The sequence below is a fragment of the Bos mutus genome, chromosome 3 (assembly GCF_027580195.1).
Source record: "Bos mutus isolate GX-2022 chromosome 3, NWIPB_WYAK_1.1, whole genome shotgun sequence".
In the NCBI taxonomy this organism is placed as follows: domain Eukaryota; kingdom Metazoa; phylum Chordata; class Mammalia; order Artiodactyla; family Bovidae; genus Bos; species Bos mutus.
The window spans coordinates 92,429,480-92,446,958 of NC_091619.1; the positions used below are offsets into that span (position 1 = coordinate 92,429,480).

General features: G+C 35.5%; 1 protein-coding gene across 8 annotated transcripts in view; it reads right to left on the reverse strand.

Annotated features, from left to right (window-relative positions):
* The window catches only part of OSBPL9 (oxysterol binding protein like 9), a 266,125-nt gene that overhangs the window by 23,579 nt on the left and 225,067 nt on the right, over nucleotides 1-17,479 (reverse strand). For 5 of the 8 annotated variants that reach the window (XM_070368082.1, XM_070368081.1, XM_005894725.3 and 2 more), the window contains 5 exons: nucleotides 17,282-17,329; nucleotides 16,271-16,300; nucleotides 15,213-15,263; nucleotides 4,649-4,687; nucleotides 830-920 (listed from right to left, as the gene is read on the reverse strand). In XM_070368082.1, coding sequence (XP_070224183.1) covers nucleotides 830-920; nucleotides 4,649-4,687; nucleotides 15,213-15,263; nucleotides 16,271-16,300; nucleotides 17,282-17,329 — 259 coding nt within the window. Of the gene's footprint in view, nucleotides 1-829; nucleotides 921-3,586; nucleotides 3,606-4,648; nucleotides 4,688-15,212; nucleotides 15,264-16,270; nucleotides 16,301-17,281; nucleotides 17,330-17,479 lie in introns of those variants that run through there. The other 3 variants (XM_005894723.3, XM_005894724.3, XM_070368084.1) reach the window with 2 other exon arrangements.

Sequence of the window (17,479 nt, forward strand, 5' to 3'; positions counted from 1 at the left end):
GCTTCCCAAATGGATCAGAGGTAAGGAATCTGTTTGCCAATGCATCAGACCTAAGAAATTTGGGTTTGATACCCAGGTTGGGAAGATCCTCTGAAAGAGGGTATAGAAACCCACGCCAGTACTCTTGTCTGGAGAATCCCATAGACAGAGGAGACTGGTCCATAGGTTGCAAAGAGTTGGACACGACTGAGCAACTTAACAGGCACACAGCATGCACCCGAGGATTAAACCACATGTAAAATCTAAAATGTGGCACAGTACTTCCTCTTTAGTCTCATGAGATATTATGCTCCTAATTTTCTAAGGAGAAAAAATTCCTAAAAAGACCTCACATACTTGTAAGTAATTTTAAAAAGAATTTTTTTTCCCCAGTAAAATTTCTGACTTAACTTCATCACCAATGAGAACATTTCACCCAACAACTGAAATGTTGGATGCCACAAAAAAGTACACTTGTATAATTCAGAGTTATAAAGAATACACAAAAATAGAACATTTCAAGTAGATCAAGGTATATTATGTTTTCCTTGGTAGCCATGAATCCTAGGTCATAGGATTCAGTCCTATCAGCTAATCCAAGTAATCATGTTCGTCTTCCATCTCACTTTGAAAACCAAAACCTTTTGAATTGTATTTAAAAAGCTCCAATCCCCAAAATAGTATCATTTTTTCCAGTTCATTTTTGGCTGTATTTGTGTGTGAGATTCCTTTTACTTTTTTTTTTTTAAAAAGAGCTCTTCAAGATTACTACAACTGCCATTAAAAAAAAAAAAGATTTTTTTTGTCATTAATGAATCTGTGAAACAATTTTCCAAATACTATACTATACCTGGAGGTAAGACAGTCTGGGAAGGCATTGTGTTGACCACAGGTTCCAAGGGACTAGGTTGATATATTGCATCCACAGGATTAATAGTACTCTGAGGTAAAGAAACATAGTATAGTTATTTTTATTGTAATTACCCTTCTGGTGTTGACCTTCCCAAATGTATGAAATGCCCACATTTCTGACAGCAAAGTCCTGGGAGCAGCTATACAGACATGTTGGTCAAATTTCAAAGAGGAAATAAAACAACTTTACTATACAGCAGGCTAAGAGTTTCTTATAAAAAAATTTCTCAAAAAGCACAGTAAGGAGGAAAAATGAATCACTCTGTCACATAGAAAGGTGAAGCCAAATGAAAACACATGGAAAGAGTTGTAGAATGATTTCAGGAAGCCAAAACAATAAATTCTCAATTCAGCTCAGTGCTTCTCAAATTTTTAATTCAACACAAATATCAAAGTGGGGAGAAAGGCTCTTTCATTGTTATTAATGAGCATTATACCTACGACGCGCTAATACACTTGCACCACTATAACCTTATCTTTACACCCCATACTGTTGCCACCTTCCATCAGTGTGTATCGCACTGTACAGGCATCTAGTTCTACAGTAACTAAAGGCAAAGAAACATGTCTCCTCATCGGTTGTTGTGGGGAAGAAAGCTTTTTTTTTCTTGAGGATTTAGAAGGAAAAAAAATACTCAAATATGTAGTTACATTTGAGAGAGAGAGAGAGAAAAAAAGTCTAGGTTTTCTGACTCCAAGCCAAGAAACTATTTTGCCAGCATAATGGTATTTTAAAAACAAGACTCCACAGCTTCATGATTTTTTTTTATTTGGAGGAGGGTGAGATTTTAAACCAAGGTCTTTGTCAAAGTAAAGTTTAAATCCACCATTTAGAAGACTACATTAGATAAAACCCAAGAAATAAAAACTTAAATTCTTCAGCTTTCCTTGATCTGGAAAACTAAACTTCAAATATATATTAGGTAGAGCTTGTAACAGAAAATACTAAAATATAATTAGAAAAGATGTATTTTCACTGATGAATGAGCTTCAAAAGCATTTGTGAAAATTTAAAAGCACCTAACAATGGAAATTGAGATAATGGGAAAGTTTCTTATAGCATTCTTATTTAATACCTATGTTAATTTTTTTCTTAAATCCCCTCTCTGTATATAGAAAAATCACTAAATCAGATCTCTTAAATTAAGTAATTTAAACACAAGAATTCTGTCACAACAGTCTACCTACCATAAATATTCTAGGCCTAAAAAATAAAGGACACAGAGAAGAAACTCTGAAAACGATACTTAATAATTTGTAAAGTGGGGAAAGTTCCAAAGCATTAGGAAAAGCACAGAAACAGAGACTTAGAACTTTAATTCCTAGAATCCTTGCTCTACCAGTGACCTGGCAAGTCTAATCTGCTGTGGGCCTCACCTTCCCAGTGTATAAAATGAAGACATATCTGGATGTTATGGTCTCTAAGGGCTTTCTAGTTATTACTTTAGGACTCTTTTTTCAGATACCAGGCTGGGCCATAATAACTAAACAAGTGTCTCAACAATCCTGGAACTGTCCTTAGAATATATTTCTTATTTTTACATAGTAATTTTTCTCTAAAGGGACCCAGGTGGTTTAACAAAGGCAAAATCCCACTTCTAATACTTTGAGCCACAGGAACAAGAACATGCTGCCTCCTTATTCCCACCTATTACATTAATATAAGTAAAATTTATAAAGACACTAAGAAATAAAATAACTTTGGAAAAATGGACCAGAATTCTATCTTTTGAATGCAATGTCCCGTTTTTCAAAAGCCTAAGATTAGGCTTGTCAATCCCACAGAACACTTTTAGACTTTTTAAGATGTATGTTAAAGGTACCAAATATTTCTTGCTGCTGTTGTTAACAGAAAATACAACTATTCTACACATATCTAACCATCTGTGATCGATCAACTTCAGGCTAAAATATGTCAAATAATATTCTATGCTTTGCTTTAAAAAAGAACGTGAAGAGCTTGAGAAGTGCAAACAAATGACAATCCCGAGCCCTCATCTGTTGTTAATGTTAATAAAGTTCATGCAATTCAATACAAAATAAATTAATTATATAAGTGAAGTCGAAAGTGAAGTCGCTCAGTCGTGTCCGGCTCTTTGTGACCCCATGGACTGTAGCCTGCCAAGCTCCTCTGTCCATGGGATTTTCCAGGCAACAGTACTGGAGTGGATTGCCATTTCCTTCTCCAGGATTAATTATCTATACATACATGTATATATAGCTAACATTTATTGAGTATTATGTGCATACTATCTTACAACAACCCTCTGAGGTAGAAGTCATTTTTCTTTATAGATGAGGAAAAGAAGACTCAAAGGTTAAGTAACTTGCCTGTAGTCACAGCTAGTAAGTGGAAGGGCTACGTCCTAGCAGTCTGGGTTCAAGGCCTAAACCATAAACAACTCCTCTTTAAAAAAAACAAAACAAAACAAAAAAACCCTTAAGGAAAAATGCTATGGTCCCTAATCAAATGATTCAAATATGTCTGTTTTCTATAAGTTTAGATTTTCTATGAGTATAAACTTTCTAGATGTTTTTAAACTGCAAATAATCAAACATTTTTGGTATGCTTTATAAAACTTGTTTAACATAATAAAAAGTAATTGATTTGCTTGGAGGGAAAAGAGATAAAAATAACTGCCATCATTCATTTTCCTTAAGGTGTTAGGGAACCATGAAATTCTAGACAACTTACATAGTCTTTTTCCATGAGGCTTATAACCTTAACTGCTATCTCAGGAAGAGGTATATTATACTGTATTGTGTTTATATCACATAGTTCTATTAAATCACCAGGGCTCAAACTCTGAATTCATGCTGTGAAGAGAAACAAAAATTTCAATGTGTTTAATTCAAATTTTTAAAATGTTTCTCTTATCTCTGTTTTCTCAAGAAATATGTAAACAACATAGACATCTAACTTGTTATTCATTTTAAAGCAAATAAAAAGATAACATACTCATCCTTTCAAGTATAATCATAAGATGGTTTTGAAGATTTACAAAATGAGTTTGCAGACCTCTGGCATTTGTAAAGCCTCAAGACTAAAAAAAGAGGTTGCCTCATGCTTCAAAAATATAGTCTGAACACAAGTCACACATTTATCATAAAATCAGGGAAGCTTAAACTGCAAACCTTCAAACTCTAACTTTTATTTCCAATAAAATTTTCTTTTTGGTGGGCAAGTTGAATTTAAGGGAAGACTAAAAAACCAAGGGGAGGCAAGAAGAGAAAATGGCTATATGTGAAAAAATTCACATTGCAACCTGCTGCTACAAAAAAGCAGTATACACCACAGCGGCAGTGACAGCTAACACAATACACAAAATCTAAAAAGAAAAAAAAAAAAAAGAAACCTATAAACATATAATTAGATTAAGATATGTTTCAGTACTGTGCCCCCTACTTTCATTAGAAACAGTTTGCCAAGAAATGTAGCATTGTGAGTTATGCAGTATTTAGTCATAAAAGCCGCATTTTTACACCATGATTAACCCGTCAAATTAACACATGCAAGGTGATTCAATGAGAACCAATACTTAATTTTAAGATCTAAATTTCCCCTCCAAATGATTGCTGAAAGATGGCCAACTGTAAGAGCTCAAGGAAAATTGCAAGAATCAACAATAGACAGCAGTGAGTGGGTAAAAAGAGGGATTTGTGTTGAAAAATAAGTGGAAATTCAGGCTTCTCCTGACATAACTGGTTATTAATGCTCTGCAGAAGTAAAGTGGAATAAAGATTAGATTAAACTTACTATAATTCCATCTGCGTGATTCTCCGCAATACACTGGTCCTTAAGGAGAAATGTTAAAAATATTAACTTCATTCTTTCATTTAAGTTAACACCTTGTGTACTCTCTTCCCTAGTAAGAAAGCTTATTTTACTGTGTAAGCAACAATGTTAGAAAACTACTAATCTGTTTCCACTAAGATAATTTCACTTGTCCATTCCTAGCCAAACAGAATTCTAACCAAAAACATGGAAATTATTTTTCTATACAGGCATTTAATTATTTGTAGAAATATCCTATTGAACTATACAGTCACATTGATACCAATGATTAAAGTAGATACATTAATTGAGGATTAAAGGTCCTAAATACTTCTGGGTTTAACTTTATAGCAAATTATTCCAACTCTCCACACCCCAATCTCTTACTGTACCTTAAAGATATGACAATCATAATTACTATAACCACAGAATGATGATATAGGGGTTAACACATACTACCTGGCAGATATTTTACATACAGCCATAGACCTCAGAGATATTCCAGTCCACCACAATAAAACAAATATCACAATAAAGCAACTGACACAAATTTTTTGGTTTCCCAGTGCACATAAAAGTTGTATTTACACTATCCTGCTAGCTTATCAAGTATGCAGCAGCATTATGTCTTAAAAAACAATGTCCATACCTTAATTTTAAATACTTTATTGCTAAAAAATGCTAACCATCATCTGAGCCTTCAGTGAGTTGCAGTAGTAATATCAAAGACCACTGATCACAGATAGCCATAACAAATACAGTAATAATGAAAAAGTCTGAAATATTGTGAGAATTACCAAAATGTGACAGACCACAAAGTGAGCAAATGCTGCTGCAAAAATGACGCCAATAGACTTGCTCGACACAAGGCTGCCACAAACCTTCAATTTGTAAAAGGTAGTATCTGCAAAATGCAACAAAGCAAGATATGTGTGTGTATTAATTCACCTATTCCACCTATAACTCTATCAAGTAGGTACTATTATCATCCCCCTTGGATAGATGAGAAAACTGAGAAAGTGTGAGAAGCCAGGACTCCAAAACATATAGTTTAGTTCCAGAACTTATGCTCCTTAAGACTCGTCTCTCCTCTCCAAGGATGTACTTAAGAAGTTGGTGGAAAGTTATTGAACATATTTGTTCCTGTAACTATAATCCATCTATTAGTAATACACAGACAATATATTTAGCTTAAAACTGTTAATGTCTCAAATCCATACTATCAGGAAGCTTTCAAGTTTTAACAGAAATTGATATTTGGTTTTAGTTTTAAAGTTAACAGCCAAGTTACATCTCATTTATGTTCAACTCTTTAACTATGGAGTTTACTCAGAATTTACAACATTGAAGGGTCAATCAAGAACAATTTAAAGATTAGGGGATAATTTTTTTTTTTTAAAAAAGCATTAACACAGCAGGCCTGAAAGAGCTATCCTTAGAAAAGCCTGCCTACAAAGTTGACCTTTGGCTGGTGTCTGGGAACTTGGATTTTAGGAGGGTTCCCAGCACCTAACTATCATAAGGGTACCTCACTGTGCCTGAACTGCTTAAGCAACCCAAACAGTTGATTTATGCTGAACACCTGCTTTCCTTTGGGGACTCTGGAATTTGGTAAGTGCAAGGTAAAGGGTGCTTACAGGACAAGACCCCAATAAAACCTTTGGGCACCGAGTCTTTAATAAGCTTCCCTGGCAGACATTTCACATATGTTGTCACAATCTGTTGCTGGAGGAATTAAGCACACCCCTTGTATGACCGCACTGAGAGAAGACTCTTGGAAGTCTGGGCCTAGTTTCCTCTGAATTTGGCCCCATGTGCCTTTTTCCTTTGCTGATTTTGCTTTGGCTCCTCTGCTGTAATAAACTGTATCTGTGAGGACAGCTACATGCTGTGCCCTCCAAGAACATCACCAAACCCAGGGTTGGCCTTATAAACTGCCAACACAATGCATACTTTCTTTGTATATCCTTGAGAATAAAAGCATGTTGATAAGTACGTAATCCATGCTGGGATTTGCACAAGTAAATTAACTATATATTTACAATATCCGAAGTTTCAGTAATTCTTAATAGAGGCAGTTGAAAATAAAATCTTGAGAACTACAGAGAAAGGAAAATTTTAAAGTTTCTTGCTCAGATGTTATTTTATTTTACTTTTAGTTTTCTACTAACTTCTAAACATTAAATTGATTTTTTCCAAAGAATTTCTCAGAAATACATGTAAGCGGCAATAAAGTAGAAAGAAACACATGGGGTAGATTAAAATTTCCAAAAATGGTCCCAACAAGAGGTAGAGTTCATGGCCCCTATCCTCAAAACTTTGTGATTGTCTCTACCAATAAACATAACAGAAGTGACTACAACTTCTGAGACCAGGTCACAGAAATGCCTTGTCTTCTTGGAACCCAATCACCACACTGTGAGAAAGGCCAAACAATTGTAAAAAGAACTATGTGGAGGAGAACCTCAGCTGCAGCTCAATTTCCCAAGCACGTGAGTCAGTCATCTTGAAAGTGCATCCTCTGGTACTCCCCCTGCAGTTAGGCCAACAACAGGCACTGTGTGAAACAGAAACAGGTCATGGGGCCTACCCAGATTACCCCCAGATTTGTGAGCAAGATAAATGACAGCTATTTTAAGACAGATCGGGTTTGTTATATAGCAACACATTATTAATATAGTATATCATATTATCTTAGAAAACCACCACTTTTACTTCTGGTGTAATTTAAATAAACTTAAATATCCAGTTTTAAGATAAATAAGTACTAGGAATGTAATGTACAACATGATACATGTAACTAACACTGCTGTATGTTATATATGAAAGTGGCTAAGAAAGTAACCTTAAGAGTTCTTATCACACAAAAATTTTTTTCTATTTCTCTGATTTTGTATCTAAATGACATAATGGATGCTCACTAAACAGACTGTGATAAACTTTTATGATGTATTAATAGTAAAGTCAATCACACCCATAACTTACACAGTGCAGTCTCCTGTATCTCAATAAAACTGGAAGAAAAAAAATAAATATCTGACAATTTTTCCCTCAAAGTGTTCTCAATAATAAATGCTATCTACAGGGTATTTTAAGGCAGGGTTTACTATTTTTGTTACTGTTTTGCTTTATCTTTCAAGGCAGAGTCAAATCTAGATGAACCTACAGACTATTAAACACCTTAGTACCAATCCATTCCCATCATGAACTTAAGGAATTTTGTTCTACTATTTTAAAGGGTTTATAACACTCATTCCCACCCCCACCCTACCTTTCTTTTTAAAAATTTTATTGTTCTTGTTTTGTATGTAAACCACAAGTTGCCTTTTATCAGGGTCAGCTAAAGCTCAATTTCAAGTACTACCGAACCAGAGATTCAATTGAAATCAATGTGAATTATGTTAATTAAACAAAGAAAGGATCTAATGCTACTTCCCACTTAGATTATAAATATGTTTATCTGATTTTACATCCCTCATTCCTTAACACAATGGATATTCTCTTCTTCAAACAAACCAACATGACTGAGATCTGGAAATATGGTCATAACAAAAACACCAGCACAATATAATTTGGGAAGACTTTTGACCAGAATTATAGACTCCAGATGGTGACTGCAGCCATGAAATTAAAAGACGCTTACTCCTTGGAAGGAAAGTTATGACCAACCTAGATAGCATATTCAAAAGCAGAGACATTACTTGGCCAACAAAACTCCGTCTAGTCAAGGCTATGGTTTTTCCTGTGGTCATGTATGGATGTGAGAGTTGGACTGTGAAGAAGGCTGAGTGCCGAAGAATTGATGCTTTTGAACTGTGGAGTTGGAGAAGACTCTTGAGAGTCCCTTGGACTGCAAGGAGATCCAACCAGTCCATTCTGAAGGAGATCGGCCCTGAGATTTCTTTGGAAGGAATGATGCTAAACTGAAACTCCAGTACTTTGGCCACCTCATGTGAAGAGTTGACTCACTGGAAAAGACTCTGATGCTGGGAGGGACTGGAGGCAGGAGGAGAAGGGGACGACAGAGGATGAGATGGCTGGATGGCATCACTGACTTGATGGACGTGAGTCTGAGTGAACTCCGGGAGTTGGTGATGGACAGGGAGGCCTGGCGTGCTGTGATTCATGGGGTCGCAAAGAGTCGGACACGACTGAGCGACTGAACTGAACTGAACTGAACTGATAGACTCTAGTATTTTAAAACCATGCCCACTGACAAAATTTATGAAATATGTTCCCATCTTTCTAATAAGGAAATGGAGTCTAATGAAAGCTCTCTTAATTATGGGCCTATACATGTGCTTATTACATAAATTAAAAAATAAATGTGCTATGGAGATGAAAGAAAATTTCCAATTCAGTTTGATGACATTCAACAATGGGACTAGGACAACTGGATATCCACATTAAAAAAAAAAAAAGAACTTGGATCCATACCTCATACCACAAAGATTAACTCAAAGTAGATTATACATTGACTTAAATGTAAGAGCTAAAACTATAAGACTCAAAAAACACAGGAATAAATCTTTGTAATTGAGGCTTAGGCAATGATTTCTCAGAAAAGTCACCAAAGCCAAAAGCAATAGAAGACTGATAAATTGGATTTCATAAAATTTTAAATTCGCATGCTTCTCAGGACACTATAAAGAATGTAAAAGGACAACCCACAGACTTGAAGAAAAATTTCTAAGTGATATATCTGATAAGTTGTATCCAGAAGACATAAAACCACCCTTACAACTAAATAATAAGATTAAAATAGCCATCTAAAAAAATGGGCAAAGAATGTGAACACTTTTCCAGAAATGCAAATGAAAATCACTATGAGACACCACTAGAATGGCTATAATCAAAAAGATAATCACAAATGTTGGTGAGGACGTGGGGCAAATAGAACATTTACGCATTACGAAGAGAATATAAAATGGTGTGGCTGCTTTGAAAAGTAGTCTAGCAGTTTCTCAAAAAGTTAAACAGAGAGTTACCCTAACCCAGTAACTCCACTCCTAGGTATGTACTTAATAGAAATGAAAATAAGCATCCACACAAAAACATCATACACAAATGTTCAGAGAGGCATTATTCATAATGGTCAAAAACCAAAAACAAGCCAAATGTTGTATATTATAAACAAAATGTAGTGTATCATTCAAAAGAATATTATTCAGCAATTAAAAGGAATTTGGTCCTGATTCATGCTACAACATGATCAACCTTGAAAACATTATACTAAGTGAAAGAAGCCTGTCACAAAATACCACGTACTATATGATCCTAAATATATAAAATGTCCAGAATAGGCAAGTCTGTGCTGTGGCGTGTGTACTCAAGTCATGTTCGACTCTGTGACCCCATGGATGGTAGCCTGCCAGGCTCCTCTGTCCATGGAATTTTCTAGGCAAAAGTAATGGAATGGGTTGCTATATCCTACTGCAGGCAATGTTCCCAACCAAGAGGTCGAACCCACCTCTCCTGAATTGGCAAGTGCATTCTTTACCACTGTACCACTTGGGAAGCCCTATAGGCAAGTTTAAGACAGAAAATAGATTAGTAGTTGCCAGGAATTAGAGGAGAGGCAGGAGCAAGGGTGAGTGAGGGAAAGAGGTATAGGGACTGAACTCTTCATAGGTCTCATGTTTCTTTATGGGGGGTGGTGATAAAATGTGCTAAATTAGATTATAGTGATGGCTGTACAACTTTGTAAATATACCAAAAACCATTAAAGCATAAACTTTAAATGAATGAATTTTATGATGTGTGTGAGAGTTGGACATAAAGAAGGCTGAGTGCCGAAGAATTCATGCTTTTGAACTGTGGTGTTGGAGAGTCCCTTGCACTGCAAGGAGATCAGTCCTGAGTGTTCATTGGAAGGACTGATGTTGAAGCTGAAACTCCAATACTTTGGCCACCTGATGCGAAGAACTGACTCATTGGAAAAGACCCTGATGCTGGGAAAGATTGAGGGCAGGAGGAGAAGTGGACGACAGAGGATGGTTGGATGGCATCACCAACTCAATGGACATGGGTTTGAGCAAACTCAGGGAGATGCAGAAGGACAGGAAAGCCTGACGTACTGCAGTCCATGGGGTCGCAAAGAGTCGGACATGACTTAGTGACTGAACAAGAAAATCTCATTTTAAGAAAAGTCTGATGAGAAATTAATGAATGCTGAGATGTAAAGAAAAAGTGTACAAAGAAAAATATTCTAAGGAGAGAATCTGGGATCCGAGGATAACTTAAAAGACACATCTACTTTAAAAGTATCTAGGTGGCATAGTGGTAAAGAATGTCTGCTGATACAGGAGATGCAAGAGATGTGGGTTTGATCCCTAGGTTGGGAAGATCCCCTAGAGTAGGAAATGGCAACCCATTTCAGTATTTTTGTCTGGAAAATTCCATGGATAGAGGAGCCTGGCAGGCTACAGTCCATGGGATCGCAGAGTCTGACACAACTGAGCACACAGTACACAACATGGTCAGACAACTCAGTTCTAAAATTATAATCCAGAGTTGTGAAGTCCAGTCTGGAAGCCACTAGTCACATGTAGCTATTCAGCAGCTGAATGTGGCTAGTTCAAAGTATAAAACATACCCAGGATAGTGATGACTTAGTGCTAAGGGAGAAGGAGAGAGAAAATGAAATATTTCATCAGTGAATGAATTTTTATATTGACTACATGTTGAAATGCTATTATTTGGGGTATAATTAGTTAAATAAAATACATTATTAATTTCCCTTGCTTGTATGAGTTGTGACTTTTGGTCATATCACCTAATCTTGATGAACTGATCAAGTCCTCTGCTGTAGGGGTCTCCCAGATTATGTTCACTCTGCTCCCTCCCCTCACTCCTTACTTCCTCTGCAGTTCCCCATGAATGGAACACTGCTGTCTCTACCTATGGGTCAAAGGAAGAATGAAGTTATATAAGCTAACACAACTTAACCGAAAATCCCAATAACCAAGGAATGCCCAAACTTTGCTACACATTAGAATCAACTTGGGAACTGCAAAATCCAGTGCCTAGGCTGACACACCACAGCAACTACAAGAATGTCTGGGGGTGGGAAGCATGCATCAGAATTGTTAAAGGCCCCCCTGGTGGTTCTAATGTGCAAGCAAAGTTTGGGAACCAATGCACTTATCATTCAGGCAGGTGGGAAGCTTTAGGGAGTGAGAATTAAAAGGAAAGACTCGGAAAACTGGAAGAAGATTAAAACCCAACCTTTGCATGCTAAATCAAACCCCAAACAACAAAGGTATCAAATTATCTATATTCTTTTTTTGGCCATGTCTATTTGGAGTCTCAGATGAACGTACCTTTTCCAGAGTAGCTGATCCCAAAATTTTATTAACCCACCAGGGCAGAATAATCCCCCAAAGTAACTATAACAATTTATATTCCCATCAGTTCTCAAAATTATACCAACATGCCATTTGGTGGCTTTAAAATTTATGCCCTCCTGGAGAAGTTTTTTTTTTTTTTTTAAACTTAACAATTATTTAGGACTAATTAATGCTTGGTACTAAGAGCACCACAAACACTAATTCATTTAAGCTTCATACTACCAGTAAGAGTACAGATACTATTATTATCCCATTTTATATAGGAGAAAACCAAAGCAAAGAGAGGGTAAATAAACTTGCTCAAACGGTGGAGCAAAGATGCAAACTCAGTCTGGCTCTGAAGTCCATGCTCTTAAATATAAGGTAATGTTGCCTCTCATTATTATTTAAAAACTAATAACTTAATCATAGATTGACTGATTAGCCAAAGATTAATTTACAAGGATGATGAGTCACATGGCTAACTAAAAAATCATACATATACTGGAAATACTAAACCATGAACTATTACAAATTATGTATTAAAAAATGCATTCAAAACTCACAGTTATTATCAGGTCCCTGCTATGTGGCAGGCAACGTTCTAGACACAGGATACATCACTGTTATGGAGTAAATGTCTATGCACCACCCCCCAATTCAAACAATGAAGCCCTAACCTTAGTGGGGCTGTATTTGGAGTAAGGGAAGTAAATTAAGGTTAAATAAGGTCTTCAGGATGGGGCCCCAATCCATTAAGTGTCCTCTTAAGAAGAGATATGAGAGTTCTCATTCATGCTCACTTTCAATGTGTACATACCAAGGGAAGGCCCTGTAAGGACTGAGAGGGTGGCTGCCTACAAACCAGGAAGAGTCCTCGCCAGAAACCATATCCATAGGAACCTTGATCTTGGACTTCTAGCCTTCAAAACTGTGAGAAAATATATTTCTGGTGTTGAAGTCACCCGGTCTGTGGTATTTTTGTTATGGCAGTGCAAGCATTCTAATACAAGTAGTAAATAAGACAAAGTATTCAAGGAGATTATAGTCAGGTATAGACAGACAATAAACAAGATACCATGTAAATCTGGCTAATGGTGCAAGGCCAAGAAGAAAAAGAAAACTAATGGGAGGGTAAGATTATTTTAGATAGAGTGGTCAGTAAGGTCTCTCCAAAGAGAGTTCATGTGCATGGAAATTTGAAAAAAAGTAAAGAAGCAAACCCCAAAGTCTGGAAGAAATACCTTCTAGGCAGAGGGGAAAGCAAATACAAATCCCTGAAGCAGAAAATGCTTGGCCTGAGAAAAAGAAAACAGGCCAATGTTGTCATAACAGTGTAATCAAGCAAAATGAAGTGAGGGAGTAGTGACGGCTCAAACGCCATTAAGTTATCCTTAGTTATTTAAATTCCATTCCAGGGAAGTGGGAAACCATTAAGAGGATTTGAGCAGGCAAGTGACACGGCCTGATTTACACTTAAATTGTTTAAAAATACATAGAGTTCACATATGGTACATAAATAATTTGAGGGCTATATCTGTACATAAAAAGCTTGAACAGTGAAATTCTTTCTGGAAAAAATTAAAAAGCCAAACTTCATTTACTTGATCCATGTTATCCATTCTAAACTGAAATGCAGGTCCATTAAGCTGGGCTACAACAAACAGGTAGCAAGTACTGACGTAATTGTATAAATTTCTAGAATAAAGTTTTTCTAATTTGAATTGTAACTCATTCAAAAGAGCATCAAAAATGTTCTTCTTGGGTAGCTAAATGGTGAGCTACTGAAAGAGGCTAGGCCGCTCTGTTTTACAAAGAGCAGCTATCTCAAGTACTGAATGGGCTTCCCTGGTGGCTCAGACTGTAAAGAATCTGCCGGCAATGAAGAAGACCCTGGGTCAGGAAGATACCCTGGAGAAGGGAATGGCAACCCACTCCAGTATTCTTGCCTGGAGAATTCCATGATTTGCAGAGATGATCCAAATTAGTCTAAACACTATCAGTTCTTCCTCAATTTTCTAGAGAAGACATTCCCTAAAATACCTACCTACTCACACTGAGCTTAACGTTTTTTACTGGTTATCTGTATATAAGCTTTTGGGTGATTGTAGGTGTCCCAACCCACTCATGTAATTTCACAGAAAAGAAAACACAAAATAAAAACCTTACCCCCATTTATGCCTCCAACCCTGTTTTCCCTTTATAATACATTCTGATCCACAAAAATAGATGGGAAATTTAGAAACATATATAGAAAATCAGGCATAGTCATCAAAAATACCTAGAAAATGAACACGAGTCCTTAAATTCTGACACTTTAATAGCCTCAAAAGAAAATGATACTTCCCCTCAGCCCTACACTTACAAACTTAATAGCCATACTATCTAAGCAGAAATGCATTTTTCTATACTATTGTGTCATTAACAATGCTAGGAAAATAGTGTTCATTATTAGGCAAACACGTATATACAACTGAATACGTAAAATAGGCCAAATAATTAAAAACTTAAACATTTCCAAACCTGGTTGCTGAATTGGCTGCCCACCTGCTTTTAGCCACTGGCTAGAAACAGAGGTGCAGTCAATGGTAAAAAAAAAAAAAAAAAAACTTTTTTAATACTTATTTTCAAATACTAAAATTTTTATTTCTCAAAATATCATGCAATCAAGTACATTTTTAGGTTGAATACACCAAAATTTTTTAGAAACGCAGGCAATATCCATGAAATTGTTACCCAGTCACAATAACCAAAAATATTTATTCTATGAATAAGGAATAGCAGTTTATTAATGTAATTCAGTACTAGAAAAAATGTGTAAAAAACAATTTTATCTCCATTATACTCTTCATTGTGGATGAACAAAAATAACTCTGCTAAAATTCAATTCCTTTTTTCCTAAGAAAATCTTTTTTGTGAAAGATTTTGCAAAATATGTCTGTGTTTCAAGCAGTGATAATGGAAAGGGTGAGTCATTCAAATGTGCTCCCTTCCTTCCCAGCCACCATCACAAATGACTTCATCAAAAACAGGCACAGGCTGGCAAGTAACATCCAAACACAATAGTTTTTCAACAGTAACGGGAACCCCAAAATAGAACTTAAATTTACTGTAGAAAGGTACTATATTTTAGAACTGAGTATTTTGGTTACTAGAGAAAAATGCCATTACATTTAAATCCCATTAAATGAAAATAATCAAAAATAAACTTTACTTACTTTAGCGATCTGCAGCAACACAATGCAGTGTTTAATTGATTCTACCATGCTCTACAAAAACAAAATGCTGATTTTAGATCTTGCCCCCAATAAAACGGCCATGTAATGTGAAAGCTTAAAATATAAAAATCAGTTCAAATACACAGGATTTTAAGTCTTCTCTACATAAGAAATACCCTCTCTGGATTTCAAGTGGGTTCTAATATATGTGTGTGTGCGCGCGTGTGTCCATCTAACTCTTTGCAACCCCCTGGACTGTAGCCTCTAGCCATGGGATTCTCTAGGGAAGAATATTGGAGTGGGTTGCTGTTTCCTTCTCCAGGGGCTCTTCTGGACTCAGGGATCCAACACAGGTCTCCTGTATTGCAGGCAGATTCTTCACTGTCTGAGACACCAGGAAATATGCTGATAGTGGCAAATGAAATTATTATTAGCAATTCTACGAATCATTTGGGAATGCCAAAAAATTGTTAATTTACACTGAATAATATCTAAGTACGGGACCGGTGGCGTAATGGATAATGCGTCTGACTATGGATCAGAAGATTCTGAATGGGATATGAATCTGATTAACTTCCAAATTCTTAGATCAACAGCAGGCTATCTCAATGCAAATTCTCAAAATGTCATTCAAGACTTTCATGGAATTATGGAGAATAAAGGATCCTATCAAAATACTGGTGAACCTATAATACTACTATATCTGTATATAAAATGCTTTTATCAAAATAGAAGTTTTATTAGCAGTCCAGTACATAATGTCAGAAGGCCAGTATATCAGAAAACTCAAATGTACATTGTGTGTGGATAACACTTTTTATCCAACGATCTCAAAAAGACAAGACCATAAACATAAAATGGCATCTGAAGTCAATTCAATTCAAAGGATTATTCTATTCATTTAAATTCCTTTAGAAAATAACACAGCTCTTAAACTCTTGTAAAAATTCATAAAAATTAAAATCTCAATTGCTCTTATTAATAGTAGCAGCTTAAAACAGAAACATTTTAAAGCACTTTCTAATGCAAAGCCAGAGTTACTCAAACATATAACTTACATTTGTTGTCTCTTTGAGGGTTTCAATTTTCTGTGAAAAATAAGTTTAAATAAATTGTCAGAAACACAAGGAGATATCATTGCTGTTTTTTACTGGTTAGTCATTTAAAGAATTTTGACTAAAAATGTACTCATTACTCTAAGTGAGTTCAGGCAGGTTGCAGAGTGCTTTTAGTTGTACTTCTTAATTTAAATCAAACATTTAAATAAAAAATTCAAACACTTTATGGATTACATCCTCAAATAAAATTCATGTGGTTCAATTCAAGATTTGTAATAATAATATAAAACATTCTTACTCCTTACCTGAAAGCAAGTTTTGTCTTTTCTATAGGATACGTTATGTGATTTTAAAATGCTTATTTTAGAATCACTTTCAACTTTGCAAAGCTGCTTAAAAATGACATGAAACTAAATTCCAAAACTAAGAAGGTGAGCTAAACATGACTCACTACTATTACCAAGTGTAAAAGAGCCAAATGCAAGGCTATGATTTATAGAAATGCAAAAACATAAATGATGGTGCATCAGGAAATCTAGTCAAGGAAAAGAAAAACATTAATTGAAAAAAGAAAATAATATTCAAACTACAAAGTGGTTGGCAAAAACCCAAAGGGAGGAACTATAATTAAAGCAACATTCATTTTGTGTCCTCATCTGTGGCTTCTGGTTTATTTTGAAAATTTTACCAGTTGCCTTATTAATATCTGAAGTGACCACATGTAAATTTAATAAATTTTTACCTTCAACATATGATCCCTCAACAGAAAGAACTTATTCCTAGGAAAGTGGTACTTACACAAAGGGTATCATAATAAAAATTTCAGTTATTCTTTTGTTCAATTATGAAACCACACCAGAAATGCACCAGAAAACTCCCCTTAAAACCTATATGGCACATTATAAGAGGTGAACAGTAAAGTAGTCAAAACACTGAGGTCCTTCTATTACTTCTCCAAAAGGCTCCTGGTTTAAAATTTTTTTAAGTCAAAATCATGATTATGGAAGTTACCTTTCTCTGTTCATCATCTTTGCAGTTTTGAAGTTTGTCATCAAAAAGCTACAGGATTAAAAAAAAGAAAAGATTATAGTATCAAGCTATTTTACTACATTGTATATGTTTACTAAACAAAGAAAAACAACCATATTTCTTCCAGGGATGATTTATACATGGATTAAAAGTATAATCTTTCTTAAAATACAAGATAAC